At 38.0% G+C, this 12090-nt stretch overlaps 1 protein-coding gene across 2 annotated transcripts in view; it reads left to right on the forward strand.

Annotated features, from left to right (window-relative positions):
* SLC7A11 (solute carrier family 7 member 11) overlaps window positions 1-12090 on the forward strand; it is a 94743-nt gene that overhangs the window by 11467 nt on the left and 71186 nt on the right. For both annotated transcript variants that reach the window (XM_031465945.2, XM_010977687.3), the window contains exons 4-5: window positions 5062-5187; window positions 9331-9430. In XM_031465945.2, coding sequence (XP_031321805.2) covers window positions 5062-5187; window positions 9331-9430 — 226 coding nt within the window. The remainder of the gene's footprint in view (window positions 1-5061; window positions 5188-9330; window positions 9431-12090) is intronic.

Here is a 12090-nt window from a genome sequence, read left to right on the forward strand (position 1 = left end):
GCTATTGTAACTAGTGCTGCTGTGAAATTTGGGGCACATGTGTCTTTTTGAAATGTATTTTTCTATGGATATATGCCCAGGGGTGGGATTGCTGGATGATATGGTAAGTCTATTTTTAGTTTTTTAAGGAACTTCCATACTGTCCTCCATAGTGGCCGCAAATTTACATTCCTACCAACAGTGTAGGAGGGTTCCTTTTTCTTCACACCCTCTCCAGCATTGAGCCCTATCTTCTTCTCTTAACTTGTGGGCATAATTAGGGGAAGCGAACAAAATAACACTTGTGATTGCATTGTGAGGAACAAAATAACCATCTCTACAAGAGCATTACTGTATTTTCTTTTCTAAAATTGTGTTTTCCTGGCATCATTAAATTACATGAAAGAAAACCTAGGACCGGTTCTGGGCTAGCATTTCAAATATTGCATGTGGAGCGGCTCTGTTTAAGTCTTCTGAAGTCTGGCTATCCCTACTCCTTTTCTACCGAAACTAAATACCATGACAACCAATTCTTAGGTAGAGAAACATAGTACTGAAGTAAACAAGGACTGCAGAACAACAACCATACCCTTCATAAGGGTGACAAATGAAATGTGGAACCAGTGTGTCCTGAAGTCCCAGCCAAGATAAACATGAACCTTAGCAGGGACGAAGAGCCACCAGGAGTTTGGAAGAAATAGATATGCTAGTGAGATCATATAGGTCTTTTGAACTACTTCCTCATTGTTACCTGTGAGGGAGGGGTCAAAAGAGTGGACTAGAAAATCAGTTTACTTGGCCCGGATCCTATCTTCACACTTACCTCTGAGAACATAGGCAAGTTAAGTAGTGTACGGATTTTCAGCTGCTCATCTGAAAGATAACGCCAATAATGGTAACCATGTCCCAGAGACATGAGGATTAAATAACATTATCCATGTAAGGATTACATTTATTGAATGCTTACCATTTTTATTCTGAATAGTGAGATCCTAGATATAGTCTCTCTGTTCTGTAAAGGTTTTTTTGGCTACACAACTTCTCTGAAATTAATGCATCCAGGAAGTGAATGCGAACAAAAAGAGAAAGGCAACCCAGGCAGCTGTCACAAAGAACAGTGGAACAACTCACTTTAGCTCAACCATACGGTGCACATATATTTTGCCAGTTTAGCACAAAGCAGAAGTCAGAAGCCAAGGAGAGCCTGTACCTGGGAGAAAACCCAGTATATCCAGGCTCAGTAATCTCACTCTGCAAAACAAAAGACAGACTTGAATTACGGAAATGCAGAAAGAAATAACTTGCCAATCCTTAAATCACTGCATCGGTTCTTAACACTCCTCTAAACATCCACTTCACATGCAGCTCCCTTCCATATGCATTTCTGATCACCGGGATGTATCCATATAGCTTTCATTGCTGCCTTTCACTTCCTAAGAAACTGAATCATTACTGGGTAAATAAAAACTGTATGTCCCTCTAGTTTCAATTTGGTAACATATAATGCAAGCAAAAAAATAATAGTAATAAGCCTAAGTTGATACAAGTAATTTCTAATGTGCGAAATTACCAATTATTATTCAAAGGAAGTAAAATTAGGAGGAGGAAGGCTTACTCAGATTTCTTTGATTACAATGGGTATAGATAGTATATAAAAAACAAAGTAGATATTATTTGTTTCAGAAATTCCGAAAGCTCTTGCATTTAGTGAATCCCAAATCCCTTTTCAATATTGTTGGATAAGTAACATACATAGACTTAAATTTCTCTGTAAAAACACGTTATGAAACAGCAGTTCCAGCCACTTGAGGACCTTCACGGTGCCTCTGTACTGACTGCCTTGTTACCTGTTAAGCTGTATTCCTCAGGGTCAGAGAGGTACATCTCATCTGGAATTTGGCATACCAAATAATGAGGGTGCTGTCTGGATGCTCAGATAAAGCAGGGTTTTGGGAAACCTTTGAGAGAAATCAGTTTTAACCAGAATTTTTATTTCCGTTGTCTGAGAGGAAAACAAGGTGAGATTATCAAGGCATAATATTTGTTCGATTTTTGTTTTCCATTTTTCTAAGAAAACTTTATGAAATATAAAAGAAAATTCTTCAGATTCATTTTTTTTCCATTTCATCAGGCATTAAGTTCATACGTGCTTTATGAAAGTAACAAACCCTCTTTTCTCTTCCCAAATACATAGAGGCTCCAAATATGAGAATGCCTTTCTCTTTCCTCTCCCTCCCTCACCCCTCCCTCCGCCTGTCCGTTTCTCCCCTCCTTTCTTTCCTTCCTTCCCTCCCTCTCTCCCTCCCTCCCTCCCTCCCTCTTTTCCTTTTCCCCCTTCCTTCCTCCCTTTTCTCCCTCCCTCTCTGTACAACAGCTCTTTCCTGTTGTGGAGTACTTTCAGAAAGTGTTTGGCATTTTAGGAGCTCTGTTCAAAAGAAAACAGTGCTCTTTTGTTGGTGGTGGGAACATGAGTCCAATTATTTTCAGACCAGTGCTGAATCTCCTTAACTAAAAACATAATCCCTTTCATATGATGACTCATTATCACAGAGTCATTTGCATAGAAAAAGGAAAAGAATCACTGGATGATGAAGATGAAGCAGAGATGCATTAAATTATTTTCAACATGTAAGTGCTTTATATAGGGGAGAGGAAAATAATTTCATTTTCTATTTTTCCACTGATAAAATAATGCACTGGGCTATTGACAATGGGTCTGTCTATTTCTTCATGTTTTCAGCTTCAAAGATAAAATATTTCCCTTAGCCTCCCATGTAGCTTTATTTAGGGCTCCAGCCTTTCTAATTATTCTCATCAATTACTCCTTCAAAACATTTCTTCATTAGTAACCCCCTGTTTAACTTTGTATGGGATCTATTGGTCCCTTATTCTTCCCATCTTAGAATTTTTTTCAGAAATGAAAGTTGCTTTTGTTGATTTTTGTTACTTAATGCTTCATGTTCATTATAAAAATTATTAAAATACTGTAGAAAAATAAATTTTAAAACTTGAAAATTATTCAGATTTCTATCATCTGTAGACACCTTCTGTTAATGTTTTGGTAAACACTCTTTCAGAATTTTTCCTGTCCTTTTTTCTCTTTGCGTCTTTATCAGTCCATTATGCCTCTGTAATTTGCTGTATTGGTTAGTAATATGTCACGAACACACTTCTGTGTAATAAATGTTTAACTTCTTCAGGGGTCTAGGTTATTTAAAATTTTTTACTATTATATATCATGTGTTGATAACATTTGAACCAATTCTTAAATTATGAAATGAACTAATGATACATCTGGCAATGGAAACACTGACAATCACTCATTACTGTACATATGGAAAACTCCCTATCGCAACTTGAATTATAAGAATTCTACAAGTGTTTTGTCCCCTGAGAGGTCTCTTCATACATTTTTGGTATTTGTTTCAGGGAAATACACCTTTTTAAAAATAAAGCTTACAGATAATAACTATAAATGTCAGATATGAAGTAGCTTTTTTGAGGGGGTGGGTATGAAGTAGTAACACTAAGCGTAAGGTTTTGGAAAGAGCATAAAGTTGAAATCCACTATCTAGAATAACTCAGTCATTGCAGCAGAGTATAGGAGGCAGGGTATGACAGTATCACCCTTTATTCATGCCTTCTTGACTGAAGGTAGGGTTTTTTGTTTGTTTTTTTGTTTTTTGTTTTTTAAGCTGGCGACCCAGCTCAATTCATTTATTCAAGAAAACTGTGTTGATTATCTTCCTGGGGCAGATATGAAGCTGGATACTAGCAATACAGGGATGGATGATGCTTGTTCTGTCCTCACGGTGCTCATGGTTCACAGTGGGGAGAGGGGCAGTGGATAGTTGTACTGCTCAGAACACTGCAGACAGCATCAAGACAGGGAAATTCTGCTGGCCTCGGACCCAATGTGCATCCTGCTCGGGGAACTCTTTTGAATTTATCACTTACAACCTTTTTTCAAGTCCCAAAACATATCTTTAGAGTAGGTTCAAAGTCACTCCTTGCTGTGCTAATTGTAAAGTGGAGAGGAATTGCAAAAACTGCTGGCTAAGGCTAGTCCTGAGAGGGAAGAATAAGGTCCCAGCCATCTTCTCAACATACTGTCCCTTCTTGAGTGTGATCCCAGTTCTTGTGTGTGATCCCAGGCTGGCAGGTGAATACGCCTGCAATCATGGAGCAAGGAAGTAGTTGCCTGCTGTATAAAGCTGAAGAGTTACATTCAGCAATCTTGTAACTGAGCAGGACCCTGTGGGACCTTCCTGGGACAGACCCCTCCCCCATATCCTCTGCTGTAGCTCCTCTCTGAAGTACCCAGGTAATAGTGTCTCATGTGTATTTCCTAAGTTTTTTACATGCTAAAAACCACTACCAAAGGGTAGAAATTAACTACTTGATGATTGAGAGCACATAGCACCCAGACTTTCTGGCGCCAAGGGGTTGATAGTGTTGACTGCCCTCTTACCTCATCGTCAACCAATCAGAGGATTGTGCATGAACTGATCACAAGCTCTGTGTTCCCCTCCCTTACTTGGCCTTTAAATATGCTTTGCTGAAACCCTTTGAGAAGTCTAGGGTTTTCTTGGCCATGAACCACCCAGTCCCCCTTGCCGGGCCCTGCAATCAACCTTTCTCTGCTCCGAACTCCAACGTTTTGGTTTCTTGGGCCTCACGGAGCATCAGGCACACAAATTTGCATTTGGTAATAATTTGACTGCATGTGATGACTTAAGAAGTTGCTTAGAAGGTTTTATTATAGGATTGTTGGGGCAGTACCTTTTTGTCCCTTCTTATTGACATATATAGAGAACAGAATGAGTGATAACTTCTTACTGTCTGCAGGTTTTATCCAAGCTTCTCAAACTTCAATGTGCATAAAAATCACCTAGAGATCTTATTGAAATGCATATTTGTAGTTCTTAGGTCGGGGAGGTGCCTGAGATTCTGCATTTCTAAAATGCTTCCAGGTAATGCCAACACTGCTGGTTCACTGATGGCACCTCGAGTAGCCAGGACCTAAGGTGTCTTCATGCCGACGAGGATTTGCCTTTTGTAACTTCATCTGTTTCTTTGTAGCCGTGGTGATGGTCCTAAATAGCATGAGTGTCAGCTGGAGCGCCCGGATCCAGATTTTTCTAACCTTTTGCAAGCTCACAGCAATTCTGATAATTATAGTCCCTGGAGTGATGCAGCTAATTAAAGGTATGGACTGAAAAGTAAATGCTTTTTAAAATACGTATCTGCTGTTGGTCTCTTCTAACACTAACTTTTGCTTGTTCTAGCAGAATCCCTTAATTAGTCTCTCTGCTCATGGAACTTACACTCTATACTGTCATCTAATTGATTTGAAAGCCTGCAACCCTGGGGAGTGGGTTGGTATAATGGCAACAAGAGGATTAAGACTGGGCCAAGCAACAAAATAAGGCATCAGTGAATTTTCTCTCAGTATAAACTGTTCGTAGTGAAAACTCAAAGTAGGAAAAAAAATAAGCTGTTAGTTTTAACTATAGATAAATATGTCCACTTATTTCTACTTTAAAGTAGTTCAGCAATAGTATTAAAGATTAGAGAGAAAAAGGCATCTGAAAATACTGAAACATGATGAATAATTTACTTTATGATTATTATTCCTTTTACCTTGAGGATGAAATCTGGGCAGAGACAGTCCAATATGGGAATAGCATTCCTAAAATAACAAATACCATCTGACAATAAAAATAGTTGTAAAAAATTTTTTTATTGTTACATTATTTTTAATGTAAAATCTACATTTCTGCAGAAATGTAATACCATTTTCTGGGATTATTTGCCTTATAGAGTTGTCTATTAAGTAATAAAAGATGAGAAGGGTGAGGATGATGTCATTTAGAGTGTCAGTTGTTCTAGGGAAGAAGGCACACGCAATTGCTTGCATTCAGGGGAAACTGTTGGAAGAGAAGGAGGACCAGGTGAGTTACTCAATGAGCAATGGATGCAGTGAGATGAAATTGTAAAGAAGTGACTTACAAGTTGTGCATGTTAAGTATTTAATGTTTACATTGATATTGTCTGATCCAAGAACAGGATTTTATAGAGAAGTTTAATGAAGTTGCAGAAGATGAATTACACAAGGCAAAACGAAATGCCAAAATTCAGCAAAACCTTTGCTGGTGGTAGAGGCATTAAACAATAACAAACGTGGAAAGATTCGTCACTCTAGCTGGGGAAAGGGAGCTGCTGCTGTCCATTTAATAAGCCTAGTGGGAGATCTTAGAACTCTCCTGGCTAAATGTTTGCATTAAATCCAGCAACCTCAGCCAACTCAAAATAAACACGGTGGAGATTTTTTATGCTATGGCTTATACTGAAGGGAAGACGTGAGCTCATTCTTGTAATTCACATTGGAGTAGGCCTCCGTAGAGCTGGCCTGCTCATATTTTATCTGATCCATTAGAAATGTAGGGAAATAGTCTGTTTTGTTACTGCTTTCCTTTTCTGGGCCAACTCTTAAGACTTCTGTAAGAAATTTCTTCCATTTTTGGAAAGTGTAGAAACTCTGGTCATTGACCCATCTTTTCCTCTAGTTTGGGTTCCAAAAGATGATGCACTATCCTTTAAGACAAAGATTTTTTCTTTCTTTTTTTCTTTTTGATGTAATGTAAGACTGTAGTCAATTTTTACCACTTATTTATATATGTGGGTAAGGTGAGGTGGGTTTTCCCAAATGTTACTGAATTGTAAATTTCGTGAGAGCAGAGGTCATGATATATCTTTTGGATTTTTTTTTGGACATTTGCAATAGGATGATTCTTTAATACCTACATTTTTACCAAACCAGCCTTGGATCTGCTCACCTTATAGGACTCAGCAAAGCCAATCTACTGACACTGGGTTGTGGTAAAGGAAAGTACAGTGTTTATTACAGGACCAAACGAGGAGAATGGGCAGCTCGTGCTCAAAATACCTAAACTCCCTGATGGCTTTCAGGGAAGGGTTTTAAAAGACAGTGTGAGAGAGAGGGTCTTGGGATGTGTGATGAGCTCATGCACAATTCTCTGACTGGTTGATAATGGAGTAACTGGTAAGGTCACAGGGGTCAGCATTTTCAATCCTCAGGTTTCAAGCTGGTTTAGGGGTTACATGATTGTGGTCATTGTGCAGTTAGCTTCTATCACTTGGTAGGGGTTTTAGTATCTGTAAAATGACTCAAGGATATGAGTCAGGATAAAATCTTCAGCCCCTGAGGAGGAACTGAAGGATCTTGATTTTGTTTTATGGCTAAACTATTCTAATATATTTTGTCTTGCTTAACTGCTTTCCTTTGTTTCTTCATTCTCTCACGTCTCAGATTAAACTTGCTCTTTAAAACTCAGGGAAGGCCTAGGAGACTAAAGCTTTTCTATAAACAAGAGGCAGGGGATAAAGGGGTCTGCCCCTGGAAAGGCCTCAGTTTCAATCTCAAAGCTTTAATGTGACCAGATTTCCTTATGTATCTCACATAATAGAAAAATGACCTAAGAGAGTTTTACCACATTTGAAGTAAATTTTCATATTTAGGAGAGCATTCTTAGCAGGAATATTTATTACTATAAAATGATGATTTTCTTTGTAATTTATCACTTGTTTTTCTTATTAATATGAAACTTTAGGAAGAGAAAATTTGACTAATACACATTGTGCATTTATTATTAATATAACCCAATCCAGAAAATGGCTGTATGTTATATATTCTCTTATGAGGATTTGATAAACTTCCCTTTGAATATAATGACTTTGATCTTCTTGAGACCAATGTTATGCAGCCAAAATATTGCCAAAGCTTAGAAATGCCTTTCTTTTGTAACACTCTCAAAATGGCCCATTTCAGGATCTGTGCTAGGAATCTGGTCTTTACAAAATTTGGTATCTTTTATAGATTTTTTCAGTGCCACACTCTTAGGAATAGTTATTTAAGGCCAAGGAGACCACAGATCATGATAATGTAATATTCAACAGAAGTTTTTTATCTGGGTTTTAGTACTTATATTTTCCTTTTATGAGGACCCAGAGATGTTTTAGTAAAATGAGTATGTCTGAATTGATGGTATCATTTTAAAAAATGAACTGTATTTGGGAATTGGATGCTTCAAGGGGAAAATCATTTAGTATATAACTCAGCATTCTCCATTTTTGGTTTTAGAACTCTTACCTTTTTTTGATACATATGTTGTCTTCTGGACAATGCAGGCAAAACCAGATTTGAGTGAAGAGAGAGGATCTCATTTATCATCCACCTCCTTTTCCTCTGTTATTTACATATGTGAAGACCAGTTTTGAAACTTATTTCTCATTTGGATAATCTCATTTGCTATTTTCTTTGGGAAATGGAGACATTTTATGCTTAACTTTAAATATTGGTTAACTAAAGTAAATCTGAATTTCTGTTTTTTTAATTATCCAAAATATATACAAGAAAAGTCCCATTATGATTTATAAAGTGGAGAAAAATGTGATGCCTTAAAGTGTTCAATCCACGTGTTGATGCAAAATTTGTTAAAACCTATTTATTTTAGTGTTCAGGAGAGTTTCTTTTCAGTGTTTCTAGAAGGAAATCATGCCATTCTCTAGGAAACAGTCAGTGGACTTCCTCTGTAAATGGCCAGAGAGTAAATGTTTTCAACTTCGTGTGCCATGTGGTCTCTCCCAAATCATACAGTTCTGCTGTTGGAGAGGGAAATTAGCCATAGACTGATAGTGTCAGTCAGAAGTAAGTAAGTGGGCCTGGCTGTGCTCCAACAGACCTTTGATTACAGAAGAAGCTTGGGGGTGGGAGCAGATTTGTTCCACAGGGCTTTCCAGCCCCTCTTGGTATCTAATGAACTGTAGGGGAAAAGCAGAAAGTAGAATGTGAAATGATGTAGGAAGGTGGTTCTGGGGTTTCATGCCACCTCCTCATTGAGAAGTGACCCTTCAATATTTCTTCCCAAGCACTGTATTATCTTCATTTTTAAGAATTCTATCACACTCCTAAAAACTAGATTTTACAGAAGAGCCTTTAGCCTTCTTTTGTGGACAAAAACTCTGTGAAGAGCAGAGGCACGCTTAAACAAGGGATTGTGTTTGAAATGCCATTTTCCTCTTTGCCATCATTTTATTAAAAGAAAAGTGAAGTTGTGTTAGTGGTAATCAGTATACTTTGGGGACTCCTTCTCTAGTGTGGGTGCAGCATTGATAAAGTTAGAAATGAGCAGAGAGTAAGAAATCTGGACCTAAACTCTATGTAGTTCATCCCCAGCCCCTCTGTCTTCCCCTCTTCGTGTTTAAGGTTGAAGAAGGAATAACAACCAATTCTTTGAAAAGTCCTAAATCTTTCTATTCTCACTGCAGGACAAACACAACACTTTAAAGATGCCTTTTCAGGAAGAGATGCAAGTATTATGGGATTGCCACTGGCTTTTTATTATGGAATGTATGCATATGCTGGCTGGTAAGTTTTTATCTCTGTCAACTGGTGGTTTGGATACTTAATTCTTTCAAGTACTGTGATCAAGTGCCAAGCAAGGTGCTGGGCAACTGTGAACAGCCATCATCCAGTGCGATGTGCTTTACGTGAAGTGAGAAAGATGGCACGGCTCCCTTCACCAGGCTGATTACTGCGTACACGACTTCACACCAACATCATTCAGGTTTCCAGTCAAGGTGACTGCTGGATTTAGCCTGATAATATGAAAAACAAACAAATGCTGGGTCTCACGAGCCAGTACAAATCACTTATAAGTATGTATAAGTAAGGGCATAATAGTGCCACAAGAAATTAAAGATTAGTCTTTGCTTGTCAAAAAGCTTTCCAACTGAAGCTCCAAGGGTGTATACAAATAGTGATTAATTGATTTTTTCCACCTTCCCATGAGAAAGAAACAGTTCAGATATAGAAATAAGTAAGATGTTTCCAGGAGGTAAAATGGTACTCTAAAGGCAGGAAGGAGAAACCAGGATAATGAAATCAGGTGTGCTAGATTCTCTGTTAATGATTTAAAGGACCTTACAAATTCCTTAAAATTTCCTCAGCATTTGAAAACAAAATGCGCAGCAAAGATGAATAAAATCACTGGGCTTCAGGTACGTTTCCTTGAATGCAGGTTCAACTGTGATACCTTTCTGGTTGAAGCATTAAAACTTTGTATTTTTGTCTTGCTTTGTTCAGGAACTTGAATAACAATAATCATGTCTGTGAGTGGGATTTCTTCCTAATTAAATTTTATTGATCTAGTAAGATTTAGTTGAGGTGACTGTTGGGAGAAAGCCCACTAGGAAGAATAGTGTTATTTAAACATCAAAATAATTGTAAGAAAATTAAATTTCACTGTTTTGGAGTAATTAGTAGCAATATTTCTTTTTTAGTATTTATAGAGCTAGTAGTTGTACAGTGTTAGCTGTGAGAATGTTCTATGAACCTAAAGATAATAACAAACCACACTAGCTCAAAAATCATATAAGTGCATTTCAAACACAAGTACAATTTCCTTTTGTTCTTTAATTTTTAGGATCTTACCTTCCAGCAAATGCATGGAATATAAAAATACATTTCAAAATAAATGGAGGTTTTACCCTATTAATCTCATTGAATTATGGAAATTTAGCACTACAGGAGGATCAGGAGAGGACAGGAACTAAAAATTTTAACATGGCTTTTGAAGCAAAGTGTCTGAAGTTCTTAGAAGATTGTTGCTCTCAGAAGTCTAGTGTGAAATATTTGTGCATTCTCGGAATATTTTGATAGCCATTGTCTGTGAGCATTAGTCTCATATCACTCAGTATTTCTGAAGTCTTTATATTTTTGTCCAAAGCACAATGTAGTGCTGAGCGGAAAAAAGAACAGAGTTGTGATCACAGGGTTAGCAGCAGAGTCATCTATTCTGTGGCTTTTCAGCCTGGATCAGAGCCCTGGCACCCTGGGGCAACAGCCAAGCACTGGGAGGGTCACCAGGAGATGCCAGGGTGAAGCAGGGAGGTGGCAAAAAGCTTTCAGGCAGAGCCAAGTGTTGGGAGCTCGGCAGTGTTCAATCAGGAATGTGGAATGTGGAGATAGTCACAAGGGAGATTTGATTAATTCTATTGAATGAAGTTTCTTTTGCCTGTGAGTACCCATGCATCTGTTCCCACAGAATCTTAAAATACTCTTCTCCCCAACTCCCTCGCCTACTACAAGTGCTGAATATTCAGGTCACCTGCTTTATGTAGAGCAAATCTTCTCCACTTCTGTAGGCTTTCGAGGGCTGGTAGATTTCTCCCAGTATAAAGACTCTTTTCATTTTGAATTATCTTCTTATCTTAATATTTAGTTTTATTGATGCTGAACCCAAAATGTTACTGTTGTTAAAATGATTTAAAATGACAATTTAGGTGATACAAACAAAAGTCCAAAGAACAGCAAAATAGAGTGGAGGACAGGAAGCTTTTATAGCATGAGGACTAAGGAACAAAGAAGAGAAAAACAGAAAATGAATATGAAACAAGGAAGTAAGTATAGAGCCCAGTGTTGGCTTGGTGTTTGGAGTCTGGCTCCATCTTGAGCCTAGAAATTTATTCTTCAACCCTCTATTTACAGGGTAAATAAGGTTTACATGAACCTTTATTTATACTTTTACCCGTAGAATCCTCATGTCCACTCCCTATTTTAAAGAATGGGAAATTGTTGATTTTCTTACATTCTGGAGGGTTCAATGGGAAATTAAGTCTAGGATTTTAAACAGAATGTTGTCTGATACAAGTGATTTCTGTAGGGGACAGATAGGTAACTGTACTTCTCTAACAGGCTGTTTGGCTACCTAAATGCTGCTCTGCGGACGGGTAGAAATAATCTGATTGTTAATCTATGGCCATCGGTCTTAGAAAAAGGGAGCTGTGTTTAGAAGAAATTGTCTTTTGGTTTGGAGTTGCAGAGGAAAAGTTACTATCTGGATATAAATGGAACATGATGGGAGCTAAAACAGTTTCCAAAGTGGGGGGCATTTAGGCACTTTCCAAATGTGATCCTGCCTTTCTGACCTCTCTTTGCCTTTCATGATAGAATTAAAAGACTGAGTTGTGGAATTATAAACGGGGCACTGTAAGTGAGCCTCCACTCCCTGTGCTGCCTCCCTGACA

Source organism: Camelus dromedarius, chromosome 1 (genome assembly GCF_036321535.1).
Source record: "Camelus dromedarius isolate mCamDro1 chromosome 1, mCamDro1.pat, whole genome shotgun sequence".
In the NCBI taxonomy this organism is placed as follows: Eukaryota; Metazoa; Chordata; class Mammalia; order Artiodactyla; family Camelidae; genus Camelus; species Camelus dromedarius.